The 21,154-nt window shown below is 39.7% G+C and overlaps 1 protein-coding gene across 4 annotated transcripts in view; it reads left to right on the plus strand.

Moving 5' to 3' along the window:
* Window positions 1-21,154, plus strand: part of spidr (scaffold protein involved in DNA repair) — a 269,145-nt gene that overhangs the window by 126,513 nt on the left and 121,478 nt on the right. For 3 of the 4 annotated variants that reach the window (XM_072570486.1, XM_072570488.1, XM_072570487.1), the window contains exon 9: window positions 17,867-18,010. The exons of the other annotated variant lie outside the window; for it this stretch is intronic. In XM_072570486.1, coding sequence (XP_072426587.1) covers window positions 17,867-18,010 — 144 coding nt within the window. The remainder of the gene's footprint in view (window positions 1-17,866; window positions 18,011-21,154) is intronic. 4 annotated transcript variants of the gene reach the window in all.

Consider the following 21,154-nt stretch of genomic DNA (forward strand, 5'->3'; position numbering starts at 1 on the left):
GATGCTACTACACATAGCTGGAGCTGGTGTGAATTAATCCTGGGTATCCCAACTTAGAGGAAGGGACACAATCTTTGCATCCACAAGTGACCACGGTAAAGGAACAAACTTCAGCTCCTAAACCAAAGCAGCTTTTTAGTGGTTCACTTGTGACTTAAGTTACCTTAGGATGTGTATTTGCCAGTTCCCTCAGTATAGTTAGCTGCTTTTAAATTATAGAAAGTTACCATCAATATTAAAATGCTTGTTATTAGTAATGACTTTCTACAACTTAACTTCACTCTCACTCATAAATAATTGATTTATAGAGTAGATGACTTCAAGGGTTTGAGTCTATTCTGAATCTTCAGCTTTCTATTGCAAGGATATTTGTAATTGTATCAGAAAAGCAATTATTCAGAAAGACTTGAGAAAGAAAAATGATAAAATCTATCTCTTTGTGCATAAAAGTTGGAGTAATGTAATTCGAGATGACTTAAAGTTGAGACAGAGGACAACTTCCATCACAAACTCTGGGAATTGCATGAAAGCGGTCATTACTCAGTCAGTGCAGTCACCTAGATCACTTTGAGCAGGCTATGAATGAAATGTGTTTTGAGTATCATGAGCAATCTATCAATATCAAGGGAAAAGTAAGTGCATTCAGTTGAGGACATGTTGCTATCGATCATGGCACTAATATGAATTGGACCTCTGAAAAAATATCCAACTTCTGAAGCTGAGGGTAGGATATGCAAGTCTGAACCACTGATTTCCCACAAATGTAAGGCTTGATGGAGAGTAAATATAAATATTCTCTTGTGTTAGAATTCAAGCCGAACCACAAAAGAAACAAAATCCTCTGCTGTACTGTAGAAAGATTCACCATACACAAACTATTTACATATCATGTCCCATAATTTGTAAGTCAAGGCCATGTTTTTATCCCCATTGACCCAAAATTATGACATTCAGATATTGCAATGGCTTGGTGCAGCTATATTGGCACAGTAACTGGCAGAAGCAAGATTTTTACTTCACTGATTTACAAAACTGAATAAGTGAAATTTGATTTGTATCATAATATTTTATTCATGTCTGGGATTGTTTGAATTTCTAGCTTCTGTTTTTCCTGTGCTCACCAGAGTAATCAACATCTCCTTTGCTTATGTACTCGTTTTTGACTTGTCACATTCTTTTCAAAACAAATGTTAAACAAACAGGAACCAAGTTTCAGAAGGTTTATTCATGTCATATATTTATGACATGCTAAAAACAAAATGACTAATTATTGGGGTGGCACGGTGGTACAGTGGTTCGCACTGCTGCCTCACAGCACCAGGGTCCCAGCTTCAATTCCAGCCTTGGGTGACTGTCTGTGTGGAGTTTGCACATTCTCCCTGTGTCTGCGTGGGTTTCCTCCGGATACTCCGGTTTCCTCACACAGTCCAAAGATGTGCAGGTCAGGTGAATTGGCCATGTTAAATTGCCCATAGTGTTAGTCAGAGAAGGGTGGGTTGCTCTTCAGAGGGTCTTGTTGGGCTTGTTGGGCTGAAGGGCTTGTTTCCACACTAATCTAATCTAATCTAATCTCACATACCCTTAACTAGTAGTTAGTAAGTGTATTCTTCACATGAGGCTCTGTGCAGACATAGTTTTCCTGAATGCAGTTAGCTGTATACTGTCCCTATTCAGGCGAGCTCAGTATTGTGAGGTGAGCTTTAAACAGGTGTTGAGTACTTTGAGGATATGCAGGGAGTTGAAAGCTTAATTCTGGTGTTGCCCTAGTTTTTGATTTGTGGTGTATAGTGCACTTAGGGCTCAAAATAAATGCATCCTGCTTATTGTATTACAGACCATTTAATACTCCAAAACATGAAGCTGCGCAGTTCAATTTCTAAACTACTGCATTGTCACCTTACAGAATGAAGTTAGCTACGATTTTAAATGTAGCATAGGAATTACTGAATGTAAATTTAACATGAAATTATGACAAAAAGGTGATAGAAAGAACAAAACATTGATGACAAAATGATCACATTATTTTAAAACTTTATTTTAACAAAATTAGATTGTTAGGAAAACACCAATTAAAAAAAAAAGCAACATTTTAGGTAAGTTATCATGTGCTATCATAATGGACTTGCAATGCAATCAAACTAAAGCTCTTAAGATAGACGAGGATGTAATGGAAAGAATATGGGACAAAAAACAATGTGGAAGTATTTTTTATAAATATGTAGTGTCAATAATTCAATAACAAACTATTTGCTGATACCTTAATAACATTACTCCTCCTTTAAATTAAGTCATATGTTTAATCTACCTGGTTCAATATTTTTAGCCCTAAATTCCCGCTTGACTACATGTTACTCTCAATTTAAATTATTAAATCATTCAGAATTTATTCATGTAAATGAGTTATATCATCCTCTAATCAAGTTTATTTCATATAATGAGTTGATTTAAAAAATAATAGTGAGCACAGAAATCTTTGCCATTGTTGGCAATATAAGGGCCACATGAAGCTTGTTGAATTCTTCTTTGGGTTTTCACTCCATCCAGTAAGTTGAGAATCTAGTACATTGCTTAGTTTTATATATTTTAATTTTGGCCAAAGAAGAATGTTTCCATTATGCTTGTCCAGACTAAAGCTTTGGAAATTCTATTCATTCCATCAAGATGGGTGAGTCCGCTGATGATTCAGGCAAATATTCTTGAAGATTAAACAACTGATTATGTCATAAGTGTACATATGGTACATCATGTTCCCTGTCTATGCAATAACTTGTTCTAGATGACAAGAGGAGAGGGAAATACTTAGCCATTCAATGTCAAGCTTCCATTATATATTTATGAAAAACCTACAATTCATGTTTCTGTCATTTGGAATGTGGATCTTTGCAGTTTGTTTTCTTTTACCTATTTCACAATAAACATGCTGTCTTTTATCTATACAGCAGACAAGCATGATCAAGAGAAAGAAATGTAGCGATGGTCTATATAAATGTAGTCCCATTAATGATCTTAGTGTTAACTTGCAGTAACTGCATTCAAACGTTGTTAGTGTTATGAATAGTTTTCTGATTAGTTATGTTACCATCCATGTCATGGTTAGATGTTATCTCACCAGCTTTATGCTGACAAAAAGATAATTTATATGGGGCTTTTCATGTTCGAAATATCCCAAAGTACTTGCAGAGGGGTAAAGAGAAAATAAATAAAAGGAGTGAATGTTGGGATGATGGCCAGGTGATTAATCAAAAAAAGTTTTGAAGAGCAGAATGACAGTTTATGTGTTTAGCAAAAATAAAGAGAAAAGAATAAGTCTAAAACAGCTGAAGGCAGTGTAACATTTGCTGAGGCAAAAGGGGACTAGTCTTTTCAAGATGTCACTGTTGGAGAACCAAATGCCATGGGAGAGGATTCAAGGATCTGGAATGAAACTGGTTGTTTCTTGATGTAATATACATGGTTCATTCCTAAAGTTCCAAATTCATATCTCTTTCAACACTGAAGCAAATAGCATGCACCATCACTCAAAATGTTCAGCATCCTAACATCCTTAATTCCATAGACGATAAATTTCAGGGAAAAGCTTGCTTTCTTATTTTTGAGGATTTCTTCAGGTACTTGCACCTTATTTGTAATTCTTGCATTGCTCTCTTGTAGAATAATTATAACAATTCACACTTGTTCCAGAGGAATAGAATGAGATTCACAGTATATCTTTCATGCACAAAATGTGTCAGCTAGAGATGGACATTCCTCCATCAGTTTATGTTCCTATTCAACTTAGTTGTCCTGTGTGTATGTTGTTGTGAAGCTGCATATTATAGTTCCACAGGAGCACGGTAATAAAAACACTCAAAAGCATCTTTCTCTGAAATATCAATTGTTCACATTTCATTTTGAGTGAATTCTGTAAGATTGGTCCAGGAGTCAGTAACTGGCTTCAAACATTAACGACTATTGGAATGTTGTTTGCTGTGTGTTTATTTTAGAATGTTCAAAAGATTGTTAATGTGCTTGTGCAGAGTTCATTCAATTATGAAATTGGAATGCGTGGTAGTGTATTCTGAAGGACTTCTGCTTGTCTTTTGACAGCTTGTTAAGGGATTATAATTCTTTCTGTGGTTTAAATATAGAATTTACAGGACATAAACTAGTCCCTAATGATTTTGCTCTTCTTCCTTCCAAACTTAATTTGTCTAATTCCATCTATTGATTTTTCTACTCCTTTCTCTTTCATATTGCTTTCTGTGCAAATTTTATTTATTTTAATTTAGTGACAAGTTCAACATTCTAACTATTTTCTGTAAAATAGCCTTTCCTGAGTTCTTTATTTGGTTTATTAAGGCCTACTCTATCTTTATGAACTAATATTGAAATCTGAAATAAAAACAGAAAATGCTAAAAACACTTTCCAGATCCGCTAGCATCTGTAGGGAGAGAAGCAGAGTTAACGTATCAGGTTGGTGAACCTTAAAAGGTCATCTGTTTCATTCTCAATTTCTGAAACCTAGTTTTGGAATTTCCTTCACAAGTGGAACTGTCTTCTCTGCATCTGTCTGATTAACTCCTTAATTTTTGAGACCTTTATTAAGAAAACCCCATTATCGTTTTTGCTAGAGAAATCAGTTCGAGCTTGTTCCATTTTTTTCTAATGAGTACAATCTCTCAGATCTGTATCATCTTCAAATTTTTGTTGGACCTCCTTCACTGTATCTACATCTTTTTTGATTAAAACTGCAAATTTAGTGCATTTCTGATATTTTGAGTTAGTGATCTGCAAACATAGATGAAGGGTAACAAAATGGTTCACTTCCTGTTCGGTTAAATTTTAAAGAATACATCATTGCTTCCATCACATTGATTGGATTCAATAAATCCTGTGTGCATGTGATTTGAACGTCTTTATGCTGGATCAAAATGCACATTTTTGTCAGCTAGTAGCAAAAAGGTTTGCAATTTGATCACTGCTGAGTTCACTGATATCAGCTTTACCGATAGTGGGGTGCCACAGTTGGTTGTAGGCCCTCCCGTGTGAGCTAGTATGCTTGCACTCGATTAGAGAAGAAAATGCTTGATGTTTTAGATTTGCCTTGTGTAAAGTTTATTTTTGATAGTCAAAATTAAAAGCATTGTTGGAAGTTTATAAAACTGTGGACTTTGATCTGGTATTAAATGATGTTCAGATCATATTTATTGTATTAAATTAATGCTGAATATATGTGATGATCTCGCTGTTGGATTCTGCCTGATAATAGGCTGGAGTGATTTGACTGAGAACTGCAAGTACTGAAGGCTGGAATTTCCAGACAGCAGTGACTGCCAATTTTGGAATGTGCTGCTGACGTCAGTAGTTACTCCAGGGAATGTTTTGCATTCCAGTTCCTGGCAGTAGTCAGGTGGCTTACAGCAAATGGGGGGAAAAAAAATCCCATTTCCAGTTTGTTTTAAATAGCAGCCAAGTGGAAACAGCTGTGTTGTTATTAGTTGTTAAAAGTAAACATACGTTGTTAATGGGAATAATTATTTTTATGGCTGTTGTCACTTTTTTTTGAAACTACATTCATAGATTTCATGTTTTTTTGTTGTTGTAAATGTGAGTTAAAAGTTGGTAGAGTTCAGTTTGTTAGACCATGCTTTATTGTACCAAAGCCAAGAGAATTCATTAGCTCATCAATGAGACTGCTTTGTGGAGCTTGAGATTCCAGTAAAAGAAAATTGAATGGGTTGAATCACATTTTTTTAATCTTAAGGAACATTTACTTCCATTGATCTTTATCTTGAAATGAAAAAGTTAAACTAAAGATTAAATGATACGTCGTAATTGAACTAACAACTGATGAAACTATTAGCATGCTAAATTGATATTTACTTATTTCAGTCAAAATAGATTTTAGTTTTCCAGGAAGTTGCAAATTAAAAGAAAACACAATAAGAAACAAGAGTAGGAACAGAATGAACTATGCTAAACTTGCTGTACCATTTACTTCCCGACCCACTTGCACCTTGTACCCTTCCCACTTGTCATCCTATCCACTTGGCACTCTGCTCCCGACCCATCTGGCATCCTACTTACTGGGCACTCAATTCCTCACTACATATCCTGCACCCTACCCTCCAGCACCCTAACATCACATTTGTATATATACTTACTCCTTGACAGCAGCTGGCGGGATCTTTAAATTTCAGAACATGGCAGCTGACTGATATTTAGTGGAAGTGTGGTTTGCTGTCCAGACAGTTCTAATGAAAGAACTGATGCTGTGGACATGTGGTCCCAAATTGAGGGAGCCCCGAATAGAATTTTTGTTTCAGAAATGTAGAGCTCCCTTCTTTAAAAAAAAGAAGGGTTGAAGTGGCAGCCTGCAAGAAATTGCCACTGCTCGAAAAATCCAACCCAATATATCCTTGCTTTGTACAGCTACTTTTTAAATCTATAGCTACACTTTGTAGCAGTGAGAAATCTTAGTTGAATTTCAGATCTCCCATATTCTGTCTTTGAGACATGAGGTCGAAAGCTGAATGGCCCTTAGATACTGGAAGTGACTGGCCTCAGATAGTCCTGCACAAGACATAGGCTCAGAGGTGACATTCTTTCTTATCACCGACAATAATTAGTTATATTGATAGAAAAACAGAAAAAGCTGTAAATATTGAGATGACGAGAAAGCCACTGTGGAGAGAAACAGAGTTCATGTTTCAAGTCATGAAGACCCTTTCTTAGTGTTCAACAGCCAGGAATGATAGTTGCTTTAGATTAGATTACTTCCAGTGTGGAAACATGCCTTTCAGCCCAACAAGTCCACACAGATCTGCTGAAGCGCAACCCATTCCCCTACATTTACCCCTTCACCTAACACTACGAGCAATTTAGCATGGCCAGTTCACCTAACCTGCACATTTTTGGACTATGGGAGGAAACCGGAGCACCCGGAGGAAACCCACGCAGACACGGGGAGAATGTGCAAACTCCATACAATCTGTCACCCGAGGTGGGAACTGAACCCGGGTCTCTGGCGCTGTGAGGCAGCAGTGCTAAACACTGTGCCACCGTGCCGCCCACACTTTACTATCTTAATTTTTCATTGCCAAGATATTAAATAGGTAATGGTTAAATAATGAATATAATATGCTTGACGTTGGCTGGGAATTTCTGCTTCTGCACTTGCTAGCTGATTACCTGCCAGTAAGCTTGAATGGGAAGAAAATTAGGACCTGACAAATGCAGAAACATAAAAGGCTCATCATAGTTCTGACACTTATTTTTCAAACATTAATATTCCAAGTAGCCTTCATGTTTCTGTCTTTCACCTCATGCTAACATATTTTAATCCACTGCTGGGTTTGGAGTTAGAATCTTTGTAAAAGGTGTTCTCAACCTGAAACGTCAACTTTGTTTTTCTCTCCAGATGCAGCCTACTTGCTGAATATTTCCAACATGACCCGACATAGTAATAACAGTTGTAAGCTGCCAATGTTCTTGTCCTTACAACTGGGAAACAGGCAGTAATTTATAACCTCTGCACTTGAGCAGTTAAATATGAAAACAGTGAAGTTCAATAAGATCGTGGCTAATTTAGCTGTAGTCTCAACTGCACTTCCTGTCTGTACCCTATAACCATTGACTCCTTGTCTATCAAAGATCTACCTAAACCTTGAACAAATTCAACGACACAGTGAGTCGTACCTGTGACATTGATTATTGGGGAAGAGAATTCCACAGACTAAGAACCCTCTGAGAAATAACGTTTCTCTTACTTTGGTCTTAAAAGTGAGAACTCTTATTCTTGAACGATGTCTCTAGTTCAGGCTTTGTATAAAATGGTAACCATTCGCTCCGGATCTGCACTGCGGTGTTTCTTCAGGATCTTGCATGTATCATTGTGATCACCTCTCATTTCTTCTAAAGTCCATTGTGTAAAGGCCAATCCTATTTAACCTTCCTTGATAATATAAGCTGTTCATCCTGGAAATGTTTTGATGAGCCTTCGCTGAACTATCTCTTATGCTTCCATATCCTTGTTCAAATAAGGAGGCCAAAGTTGTACATAGTACTTCAGATATGATTTCATCATAGGGATGCAATGGTGTTGTCACTCAACTAGTACCTCAGAGACCCAAGCTAATGGTCTCAGGACATGGCTTTGGATTTTACCATGACAAATGGTAAAATTTGAATTCAGTTAATAAATGTGGAATTTAAAACTACTCTAATGATTACCATGGAGCTAATGTTGACGGGCATAGGCCGCTCCTTTTTTGAGGTATTTTAGGTGTAGGAGGTGATTTCTTCGAATTGCAGGAGCAGCAATTACTGTTTTATATGCTGTTGCATTGTTTTGGAACTTTGGAGAACAAAAAAGTCAAAACAACAACAATTTTAAAAGGGAGAGGTACAGACAAAGGAAGCACATGGTGAGGTCAGTGCAGGAGAGAGAGAGAGTGGACCTGCATAGTTACTGCCTTTGCTGTTTGAATTCATGAATCACTGGACATCAGAGTGCATTTGGGAAAATTCACGAACAGTGAAATTCACAACTAATCTTGGAGGAACCTGTTTGGGAGAAGGCAGAGCACAGAAACAGATAAGTGGATATTTTAAGTGTGACCTACAAAAAGTCTGCAGATGTGAGTAGAGTGGGTTCTTGCTTGATTATATGTTTTTTGAGATATGTCCAAAATATTAATTAACTTATTAATTTAACCTGGAGCAGTGTTTTGTAGAGGAATAAGATGGTGTTATTTTCTGGGTCTGTAGATTGTAAAGGAGTAAAAATAGCCTTTATATGCTCTTCTTGTCTAATGTGGGAGTTTAAGGAGAGTTTATGTGTTACTGCAGATTATATCAACAATAATCCCATTGGTTGCAAATTCCATTAGACCAAATGAATTGGTTGGAGAGACAGGTGGAGACAATGAGGAATTTACAAGAGCAAGGGGATGTGATGGATGGCAGTTATAGGAAGGGGGAAAATTTATAGATACAGTCACATAGATGGGCTAACCCCAGGAAAAGTAAGAGAGGTAGGTAGTTAACACAGGAGTTTTCTTTGACTATCCCCATTCCAAACAAGTATGCTGTTTTGGAAAATGTTGGGGGTGATGGATTCTCAGAGGAAGGTAGCATGAACAGCCAAGTTTCTGGTCTTGAGACTGGCTGTAATGCAACGAGGGGTACGTCGGCTTCCAAGAGATCAATTGTGTTAGGGGACTCTCTAGTCTGAAGTACAGGCAGATGTCTCTGTGGCCAGCAGCGAAAAATCAGAATGGTGTGTTGCTTTCCTGGTGCCAGGATCAAGGATGTCTCAGAGACGGTGCAGAATGTTCTCAAGGGGGAGAGGGCCCAGCAGGAGGTCATTGTCCACATTGGAACCAACGACATAAGAAGGGAGGAGGTTGAGATTCTGAAGAGAGATTACAGAGGGTTAGGCAGGAATTTAAAAAGCAGGTCCTCAAGAGTAGTAATATGTTGATTGCGCCTGGTGCTAAGCACTAGGGAGGGAGAAATAGGAGGATAGAGCAGATGAATGCATGGCTGAGGAGCTGGTGTGTGGAAGAAGGATTCACATTTTTGGATCATTGGAATCTCTTTTGGGGTAGGAGTGATCTGTACAAGAAGGACGGATTACACCTAAATTGGAAGGGGACTAATATACTAGAGCTGCTCGGGAGGATTTAAACTGGTACGGTTGGGTGGGGGGATCTCAGGGAGATAGTGAGGAAAGTGATCAATCTGAGACTGGTACAGTTGAGAACAGAAGCGAGTCAACCAGTCAGGGCAGGCAGGGACAAAGCAGAGAACAAGGTAGGACTGATAAATTAAACTGCATTTATTTCAATGCAAGGGGCCTAACGGGGAAGGCAGATGAACTCATGGCATGGTTCGGAACATGGGAATGGGATATCATAGTAATTACAGAAACATGGCTCAGGGATAGACAGGACTGGCAGCTTAATGCTCCAGAATACAAACGCTACAGGAAGGATAGCAAGAGAGGGGGGGGAGTGCTGTTTTTGATCAGGGATAGCATTACAGATGTACTGAGGGAGGATAATCCTGGAAATACATCCAGGGTAGTTACTTGGGCGGAACTGAGAAATAAGAAAGATGATCATCTTATTGGGATTGTATTATAGACCCCCTAATAGTCAGAGGGAAATTGAGAAACAGATTTATAAGGAGATCTCAGCTATCTGTAAGAATAATAGGGTGGTTATGGTCGGGAATTTTAACTTTTCAAACATAGACCGGCACTGTCATAGCGTGAAGGGTTTAGATGGAGAGGAATTTGTTAAGTGTGTGCAAGAAAATTTTCAGATTCAGTATGGAGGTACCTATTAGAGAAGGTGCAAAACTTGATCTACCTAAGGCAGGGCAGGTGAGTGAGTTGTCAGTGGGGGAGCACTTTGGGGCCAGCGACCATAAATCTATGAGATTTAAAATCGTGATGGAAAAGGATAAACCAGATCTAAAAGTTGAAGTTCTAAATTGGAGAAAGGCCAATTTTGACAGTATTAGGCAAGAACTTTCAAAAGCTCATTGGGGGCAGATGTTCACAGGTAAAAGGACAGCTGGAAAATGGGAAGCCTTCAGAAATGATATAACAAGAGTCCAGAGAAAGTATATTATTGTTAGGGTGAAAGGAAAGGCTGGTAGGTATAGGGAATGCCAAATGACGAAAGAAATTGAGGGTTGGTTAAGAAAAAGAAGGAAACATATGTCAGGTATAGACAGGATAGATCGAGTGAATCCTTGGAAGAGTATAAAGACAGTATGAGTATACTTAAGAGGGAAATCAGGAGGGAAAAAAGGGGACATGAGATAGCTTTGGCAAATAGAATTAAGGAGAATCCAAAGGATTTTTACAAATACATGAAGGACAAAAGGGCAACTAGGGAGAGAATAGGGCCCCTCAAAGATCAGCAAGGCGGCCTTTGTGTGGAGATGCAGAAGATGGGAGATAGTAAACAAGTATTTTGCATCAGTATTTACTTTGGAGAAGGATATGGAAGATATAGAATGTAAGGAAATAGATGGTGACATCTTGAAAAACATCCATATTACAGAGGAGGAAGTGTTGGATGTCTTGAAATGCATAAAAGTGGATAAATCCCCAGGACTTGATCAGGTGTATCTGTGGGAAGTTAGGGAAGTGAATTCTGGGCCTCTTACTGAGATATTTGTATCATCGAGGTGCCACAAGATTGGAAGTTGGCTAACTTGGTGCCACTGTTTAAGAACGGTGGTAAGGACAAGGCAGGGAACTATAGACCAGTGAGCCTGATGTTGGTGGTGGGCAAGTTATTGGAGGGAACCCTGATGGACAGGATGTACATGTATTTGGAAAGGCAAGGACTGATTAGGGATAGTCAACACGGCTTTATGCGTGGGAAATCATGTCTCACAAACTTGATTGAGTTTTTTGTGGAAGTAACAAAGAGGATTGATGAGGGCAAAGCGGTAATGTGATCTATATGGACTTCAGTAAGGCGTTCAACAAGATGCCCCATGAGAGACTGGTTAGCAAGGTTAGATGTCACGGAACGCACGGAGAACTAGCCGTTTGGATACAGAACTAGCTCAAAGGCAGAAGACAGAGGATGGTGGTGGAGGGTTGTTTTTCAGACTGGAGGCCTGTGACCAGTGGAGTGCCATAAGGATCAGTGCTGGGTCCACTACTTTTCGTCATTTATATAAATGATTTGGATGTGAGCATAAGAGTTAGTAAATTTGCAGCTGACACCAAAATTGGAGGTGTAGCGGACAGCGAAGAGGGTTACCTCAGATTACAATGGGATTTTGATCAGATGGGTCAATGGGCTGAGAAGTGGCAGATGGAATTTAATTCAGATACATGTGAGGTGCTGCATTTTGGGAAAGCAAATCTTAGCAAGACTTATGCACTTAATGGTAAGGTCCTAGGGAGTGTTGCTGAACAAAGAGACCTTGGAGTGCAGGTTTATAGCTCCTTGTAAGTAGAGTCGCAGGTAGATAGGATAGTGAAGAAGGTGTTTGGTATGCTTTCCTTTATTGGTCAGAGTATTGAGTACAGGAGTTGGGAGGTCATGTTGAGGCTGTACAGGACATTGGTTAGATCACTTTTGGAATATTGTGTGCAATTCTGGTCTCCTTCCTATCTGAAAGATGTTGTGAAACTTGAAAGAAAAGATTTACAAGGATGTTGCCAGGGTTGGAGGATGTGAGTTAAAGGGAGAGGCTGAACAGGCTGGGACTGTTTTCCCTGAAGCATCGGAGGCTGAGGGGTGACCTTATAGAGGTTTACAAAATTATGAGGGGCATGGATAGGATAAATAGACAAAGTCTTTTCCCTGGGGTCAGGGAGTCCAGAACTAGAGGGCATGGGTTTAGGGTGAGCGGGGACAAATATAAAAGAGACCTAAGGGGCAACTTTTTCATGCAGAGGGTTGTATATGTTTGGAATGAGCTGCCCAGAGGAAGTAATGGAGGCTAGCCAGTTGCAACATTTAAAAGGCATTTGGATGGGTATATGAATCAGAACGGTTTGGAGGGATATGGGCCAGGAACTGGCAGGTGGGACTAGATAGGGTTGGGATATCTGGTCGGCATGGTCGGGTTGGACCGATCGATCTGTTTCTGTGTTGTACATCTCTGACTCTATGACTCTACTACAATTTGTGATGAAAGGAATGGATCTGGATAGACCAGCACTGATGAAAACATGAGGAATGACAACAGTGCAGTAATTTGACCTGACAAGTTTCTTCATTAGCATCTAGAGCATTGTGCAATATTGGGAGAGTTAGCTCACATACCAATGAAGCGGCAGCCCTATTGTAATTTTCACATACTTGTTCCTTAGTTCATTTTTGTGGAGCAGGTTGAGACAGCAGAATTTGTAGTGGAGAGCAGAAGCTACACAACTACTTTGCATTATTGGGAATATATATGTACATTTATGGTTTATGTTGAGAACAATGTTCTGTACCTAATGTGGTTTTGTCGTACAATTACGAACAACTGGCCGACTCCTGAAGGGCATAGTTGCTTGAATGCATCTTTAGCAGATGGTGAGTGATCCATTAAGTGGGGGAAAAAAAAACATACTTGACCTTGTCCTGACAAATGTGCCAGTGGACGCTTCTGTCTCTGACTGTAATGGTAGGCACAAGCCTGGTGCAAATGAAGCGTGGTCTTCATTTTGCATGTACTATTGATTGTGTCATGTGGCTCCACCACCACACTCAATGTGTTCGATTTCAAACAGATCTAGAAACTCCTCCATGTTGATACCAGACTTTGTCTCCACAAATGCTTTGTGGGGATCATTATTACTTAGCAGCCTTACCAAATCTGTCATGGACAAATGTATTTATGACAGATAGATTGTTGAGGATGAGATTGACTGTTTTTCTTGTCTTGTTGGTTTCCTTACCAGCTGTCATTGACACAGACTAGGAGCTTTACTCACTGGGCATGGTCAGTAGTTGTGCTAACTTACCATCCTCGGTGATCAATTTAAAGTCTCTCACGCAGCATGCATTCTGTATCCTTGACAGCCCCCAAAGCTTATTCCATTTAGTGTTTAATGTGGAGAAGTACTGCTTCATCAGCTGAATGGTGTCAATAGTTGATAATCAGCAAGATCTTTCCTTGTCCACATTTGACTTCATGCTATAATGCTTTGTGGGATTTGGAATCAATGTTGAGGAGAGTTGAACTGTCACCTGTGCGTGAGACCATAAGACATAAGAGCAGACGTAGGCCATTCAGCTCATCAAACCTGCTCTCTCTTCGATGAGACCATGGCTGATCAGATAATCCTCAACTCCAGTTTCACGACTTTTTCCATAATGTTTGATTTCCTTGCTGAACAAAAATCTGGCTATAGCGTCATAGAGATCGACATGGGAAAAGGCCATTTGGCTAATCACAAACTTGCAGGTCAAAAACAACCACCTAACTATTCTAATTTTATCTCAGTCTTGAATATTCGTAGCAACCCAGCCTTAGCAGCTCACTGTGGTAAAGACTTCTACTGATTCATGACCAACTCCTTCCGCCCCGAACTCAAATTCAACTGAACCATTTCAGACACCTCCGTCACCTTCCTGGACCTCTCCATCACTGTCTCTGGCGACTGACTAACCACAGACATCTATTACAAGCCCACAGATTCCCACAGCTATTTAGACAACACCTCCTCCCACCTTACCTCCTGTAAAATTGCCATCCCTTATTCCCAATTCCTCTGCATCTGCCACATCTGTTCCCAGGATGACCAATTCCACCTCGGAAATTACCAATGGGCTCCTCCTTCCATGATTGCAGCTTCCCTTCCCACGTGGTTGACGATGCCCTCCAGCGCATCTCCTCCACTTCATGCACCACCACCCTTAAACCCCAATGTCCCAATGAAACAAGGACAGAACGCCCCGGTCCTCACCTTCCACCCCACCATCCTCCGCATACATTGCATCATCCTGCACCACTTCCGCCACCTCCAAACAGACCCCACCACCAAAGATATATTTCCCTCCCTACACCTATTAACGTTCCGGAGAGACCATTCCCTCTGCGACTCCCTCCTCACATCCAGCCCCCCCACCTGCCCACACCCCACTCCTGGCACCTTTCCCTGCCACTGCAGGAAGTGCAAAACCTGCACCCAAACCACTCCCCTCACCTCCATCCAAGGCCCCAAGGGACCCTTTCATATCCGCCAGAAATTCACCTGTACCTCTACTAATGCCATCCACTGCATCCATTGCACCCAGTGTGATCTTCTCTACATCAGGGAGACAGGACGCCTTCTTACAGATCATTTCAGAGAATATCTCTGGGACACCCACACCGACCAACCCCACTACCCCGTGGCTGAACACTTCAACTCCCTCTCCCACTCCATCAAGGACATGCAGGTCCTGGTCCTCCTCCACTGCCAAACCACTACCACCTGACGTCTAGAGGAAGTCCGCCTCACATTCTGCCTTGGGACCCTCCAACCACTTGGGATAAATTAAGATTTTAACAGCTTTCTCATTCTCTCTCTCTCTCCCCCCATCCACCACATTATCCCAGTCCCAAGCTTCCAAGTTGGCACTGCCTACAAAGCCATCCATCATTGTCCCCTCTGACCTATTACTTTCTCTCTCACCTTCATCCACCTATCGCTTTCCCAGCTACCAACCCCACCCCCTCCCATTTATCTCTCAGCCCGACCCAGAAGCCTCATTCCTGATGAAGGGTTTACGCCTGAAACATCGATTCTCCTGCTCCTAGAATGCTGCCTGACCTGCTGTGCTTTCCCAGCAACACACTCTCGCCTCTGTGAGGAATTCTTTCTCATATTTATCTTAAGTGGAAGATTACTTTCACTGAGATTATATTCTCTGATTCTTGACTCTCCAGTGAGGAGCTCTGTATCTAACTTGTCAAGACCCCTGATCTTGCGTTTCAGCAAGGTTTTCTTTGATTCTTCTAAACTCCAATTAGTGCAAGATTAATCTTCTCGACCTCTCCTCAGAGAAAAAAATCTCTACACCCAGAATCAAATCTGTATGCCTTCTCTGGACTTCTACCAAGCAGACCAAATGGGCAGCTTAGCTGTTAGCACTGCTGCCTCACAGCACTAGGGTTCAATTGCAGCCTTGGGTGACTGTCTGTGTGGAGTTTGCACGTTCTCCCTGTGTCTGCGTGAGTTTCCTCTGGGTGCTCCAGTTTCCCCTCTCAGTCCAAAATTGTGCAGGTTAGGTTGATTGGCAATGGTAAATGCAGGGTTACAGGTTGGGAGAGTTGAGTCTGAATGCTCTTTGGAAGGTTGGTGTGGACTTGATGGGCTGAATGGCAGCTTCCACATTGTCGGGATTTCTGGTTCTGTGAAAATTATTCCTGCTGGTAGAGTAAAACATAGCCGGAGATGGTAATGAATTTTGTCTTGGGAATTATCTGAAAGCTAATTTTGTATGTATGACTATGTCAGATTGTTGGTAGACCAGTCTGTAGTAAAATTGACCCAATTTTGGCAGATGTTAGTTGGAAGGACTTTGCAGAAACAGCAGAGTTTGCCATTGTCGTCTGTAGTGCATCACCCATACTAGCTGATCCATCTGGTTTTATTCCTTTTTTAAGAGCTTACAGTAACTTGATACAACCGTGTAGCATGATAGGTAGTTTCAGAGCATGCTTTCGAGTGAATCACGTTGTTGTGTATGTTAAGAAACTTAGACAGGATCAGGTAAAGAAAGCAGATTTCCTTCCATCCTTTCCACATCGCCTGTGGAATTCTCTGCCGCAGTAAGATTGGAAGACACAGTGAAAGTTTTCAAGAAAAAGCTAGGTATAGTTCTTTTGTCCACAGAGAGCAAAGACCAAGATAACAACGGAATAGGGCTCCTGAGCTGGGGCTAGTCCACTCTGAACGCGTTTCTTTTCTTTCTTTACAACTTTTTCTGTGTTTTCTTTTTCTTTTTTCCTGATTTCCTTTACTTACCTCTTTTCTTGAGGTTGGAATGGCATTAGTGGCAGCGAGGGATCCCATGGTGGACCTCATGGTTGTAGTGAGTGAGCCCAGTGCGGATCTTGTGGCAGCAACAGGTGAGCCCACAACAGACTTGAGTGTGTCATAACTTAGTTTTCTGGGGCAAGCACGGGACCTGGTATCAGAATTTGCTGCTACATTGGCGAAGTAGGTCCAGCGGCAAAAGATGGTGCCTGAGAATCAGGGTCTTCATTGCTGTTGGGTCCAGCAATGCTGACAGTGAAGCAATGGTGGAAGGGCATCATGCTGACAGTGAGGTGAACCCAGTGGCGAGAGATGCGACTCTGATATTGGTGGGTCCAGCGCAGGCATCAGCAGAGAATCGGCTGAGCGATGAAAGGTGGTGACTTCAACATTTTTGGGGTCTGGTGTAGATGACAGCCAAGTGGTGGAGGGGTGCTGGTGGCGCAAGTGTCGATGATAAGCAGACTCAGGACTGATCGACTCTCTTTAAGCTATATCTTTTACTTTCTTATTCCTGTACTATTCTAAATAGCACTTGATCATGGGGTGATGATGGAAAAGCTTTCCAATGTCTTTCAATGTGAAATACACATGACAATAAATAAAATCCTTCAAACCTGTGGGACGAAAGCAGGCAGAGGTTCCTGATTTGACCGATCAGCCATGATCTTATTGAATGGCTGAGCTGGCCTACAGGGCTGAACGGGGGAAAGTGAGGACTGTAGATGCTGGAGATTACAGTCAAAAGGTGTGTTGCTGGAAAAGTACAGCCGGTCAGGCAGCATTGGAGGAGCAGAAGAGTCAATGTTTCGAGCATAAGCTGTTCATCAGGAATGTATAGCCTACACATGTTCCTGTTTTCTACAATTCCATGGTTCTCTAAACACCATTCATGAACCAGATTTGCTTTTTATGGCATTCATGATTTGCCTGCTGTTTAATTTGACATTTATTAATTGAATTTAAATATTACCAATATGTTGTGGCAGATATTGAACTCATGTCCTCGGAGCATCAGCCTGGGTCTTTTGGATTGTGAATGACATTACTGCAATGCTACAGAACTTTTCAAAAGTAGGAATCTTTAGACATCCTCTAGATTAAGGTTAATTTTCACTTTGTTCTCTAATCTTGCTCTTAAAAACCCATGTTATACCATGTTGAAAGAGATTTTTTGCTGCTTTTTCTTCTGGCACACTAAATCCTAATTATTGCTGAATAACCTCTCTGGCCCTGTGAAACTAATGTTTAAATTAGGAAAATAATTCCAGGTTTTAATTTTTTAATAAGACTAGCTTAATTTTCACTTAATTCAATGTATGCTCCAATTTTTATTTTGAGTTTAGTAAAATTATTTAATAATGGATTGATCTGTGCATTTTATTTACTAGTTTTCTGTGGATGGAAATTCTTAACTCATTGATGGTTTCACTGCTTCTGTACAGCGATATTGGCATCACGGTCATTTTAGCATTAGGAAAGGTGAAATCCATGTCACAGAGATCATTGAATTTTTGCAGGCTGGTTCCTTTGAGGTTAGTGACAATAGTTATCATTTACTGAATGCAAAATCAGGCTAATAAATGATATTTTTCTGCATGATAACATATGGTTTATTTGCAGCTTTACGTGATTGATGAAAATACTTTGTATATTTTGCTGCTTCATTCAAATTAAGATAAGACATCAACATTTTTAAATGACTTACTGTTTTCATAAAAATATTTTTGTTTACAAATGAATGATAAGCCTAAGATGCATCATTCATCATTTACACATGATGTCAACATGGTGGTCGTCATCTGACTTTTTATGTACCCACAATGGATGGTTTGCCTTCAATTGTTTTTTGTGTCAGACAGTTTCTTTTTAAGTATAGTTTGCCAAAACCTAGCTAGTGTTTTCTTAGTTTTCAATGAATTAATGGCTGTACAAAAATTGTATAATAAAGCAATTAATTAAAACTGAGCTCTAGAAAATTGATTCACTGCAGTTACTTTATATTAAATCTGGACAATCAATAACAAAGTATCAAAATTTTATACTACAATTCAATTTTATCCTAAAAGTTCTTTAATCTGTCAAATTTAATATCTAGATTAAAGGATTTGTTTAATAGGATTACACACAGAGTACAGGTAATATGATTGTGCCGTAAAAGTTTGAGTGAGAGATACTCATCCATTGTAATTTGGTGGGCATTTGTAACTACAAAAGACAGACCATGAACTTCTTTTCTGCAGACTTTATGACAGGATGTGTTCTTGGTGTGAGGTAACTTCTGTTTCGTATATTGGATTTGGGGATATGTAACCCAGTTTAAGTGAACTGAAACCTATTGTAAAGAACTCTTTGACATCGTTTTTCAAGTCTACTCTCCTGATAGCTTAAAACTGTGCCAACTACAATTCCAAAGTGTTCAGTACATGAATTTCTTAACCTAATCAAAACTGATCTTAAAACATGTTGCTTTGATAGAACAGTACTATAATGTGTTTATGTATACTGTACTGAGTTGGTCTCCCCGTCGAGTTTTGTGTGTTGGAGCTAGAGCTTTGCATTTTGGTCAGCATCAAACACTGCTCAGTTGGTTGCAGAATAAAGCTCCCTGCATGATGGCCTAGTAAAATGTCTCAGCCAAACTGAACCACTTGGTGTTAGAACGGATATGACATTTCCATTTCTTACATCAGTCACCTTGTGGCTTTTTTCATGTTTAACGACAAAGTTAGTGCTGATTAGTGCAGTTTTGTGCTGTCAATTCACACCACAAAAACCTGTACTGTGACAGTAAAAATTAGTGTCTTTTAGCATTTCTCAGGTCCAGTGGGCATAGATGTTAAGTGGGGGGGCAGTAATTTTCTAACTGGCTGTAGAGTCCATTTTTTCATCAAATTTTATTTTGTCTGAAACTTTAACTTTCAACGTAGCTTTTTCAGGGGCTACATACACTCGGTGGAGGCAGTGTTACGTTATGTGGTAATGGCATATTTTGTCCTTGTATCTACCATTATGGACGAAAAATAAACTGCATGGATTAAATTACTCTTAAATTGAATTACTGAATCTGCTAAAATATTCTAGATGGTTCAGTTGAGGTGGACTCAGTTTGTATAGATTGCTCTTAAGTTTTCTTTCATTCTGCCTGTTTAACCTTTGGATGTATATTGTATGCATTGTGCTTTCCTATCATTTTTGATATTCATAATTACTATTACTGAGCAGAGCTTTTGCCATGATTTTGCTAGAGCAATGACAAAAAAAATCAAAATTGCTTTATCATTGATAATGCATGTTCCCACCTTTGTTACTTGGGTTTCTACATGCACAAGAATGGTGCCAAATTGTATTTGACACTAATCCACAAAAGGAGGTTCTTAAAACATTAGACCAAAGAGCTAAGTACCTTAAAGAAAAGTTGAGAGAGAAAGACCAAGATGATGGGAGGTTTGAGGAGAGAATTTCACAGTTAAGACAGCTTAAAGCAGCATGACCAGAATTAGAGTGAAGGAAAAGAGACTTGTGAACATGGATGAGAATTTTAAAATTCAAGCAGTTGTGTTAGCAAATCTAGATGTAATACATTAATAGGACTTTGTACAAGTAAGGAGACAGCCATTACTATGTTGTTTGAGTTTAAGTTTCTGTTTGGTGAAAACTTAAGTACCTGCAAGGGGAACTTTGGAATAGTCAAATCTACAAGTAGCACAGGCATGAAAAAATGTTTCAGCAGATAAAGGGAGGCAAGGGCAGAGTTGAGCAATTTAATAGAGATCGAAGTAGGTAGTCTTGATGATGTGGTCAGAAAGCTCTTGCAGTGTCAAATACAAAACAAATGTTGCAAATGGTTTGTTTCATCCAATTTTCACTACTGGAATGGTGCCTCACATTGCTCAATCCTACTGAGTCTGAAAAATACTAACACTTTCGTAAATGCCCCTGAACCCCAAAAAATGGGAGCATTTTATCCAGACAAGTGACAGTAATTAAATAATTGTCATTGAATTGTGTTCACTGAATTTCAATTGGATCTTAAGGATATAAATTTGGGTAATCTACCAAGATGTGGATGATATGTCATCTATTAGAATGCTGGAATCCTTATTTTGAAACACACCTTCTCTCAATCCCAATGTAATGTAGTTAACTTCACAGTTAGTGCCAAGTGCTCAATTTTGATGATGCCAAACAAGAGACATTTTTAACTGGTAATTGCAGCAGAAAGGTTTACCATTTTAATTAGCCAAATCATACTTAGCTTGCTGACTTTCTTCCAAAACTGGCTAAGGGACTGGTGGGGAGCACAGTGTGGTGGTTCACCTTGGGTTACTTGATTATGGCCTAAATTTCTTTGCTGGAAAGAGAAATCTGGTTGTGTGAGGAAACCTATTAGGCTGAAGGTTTCCTTGTATGGCCCAGTGGACATTTCCTGCTCTTCCTTGATCACCAGAAAGATTAAAGAATATACTTAAACATCAACTTTGCTGTGAGTCTTCTGGCCTTGGCTATAATTCTCCACAGATATTCTTCTGACAGAATTTCAGAAGTTTAAAATGACAGGGCAGTTGTATTTGGTCAAATTATAGCGGGAAAGCAGAGTATAAGACACCATTCAATCCGAGTTGACAAACGTCATTCCAGATAAGTACATTTCTGCATGGCAAAACGTAGAGCAAGAA

This window comes from Chiloscyllium punctatum, chromosome 5 (assembly GCF_047496795.1).
Source record: "Chiloscyllium punctatum isolate Juve2018m chromosome 5, sChiPun1.3, whole genome shotgun sequence".
Lineage (NCBI taxonomy): Eukaryota > Metazoa > Chordata > Chondrichthyes > Orectolobiformes > Hemiscylliidae > Chiloscyllium > Chiloscyllium punctatum.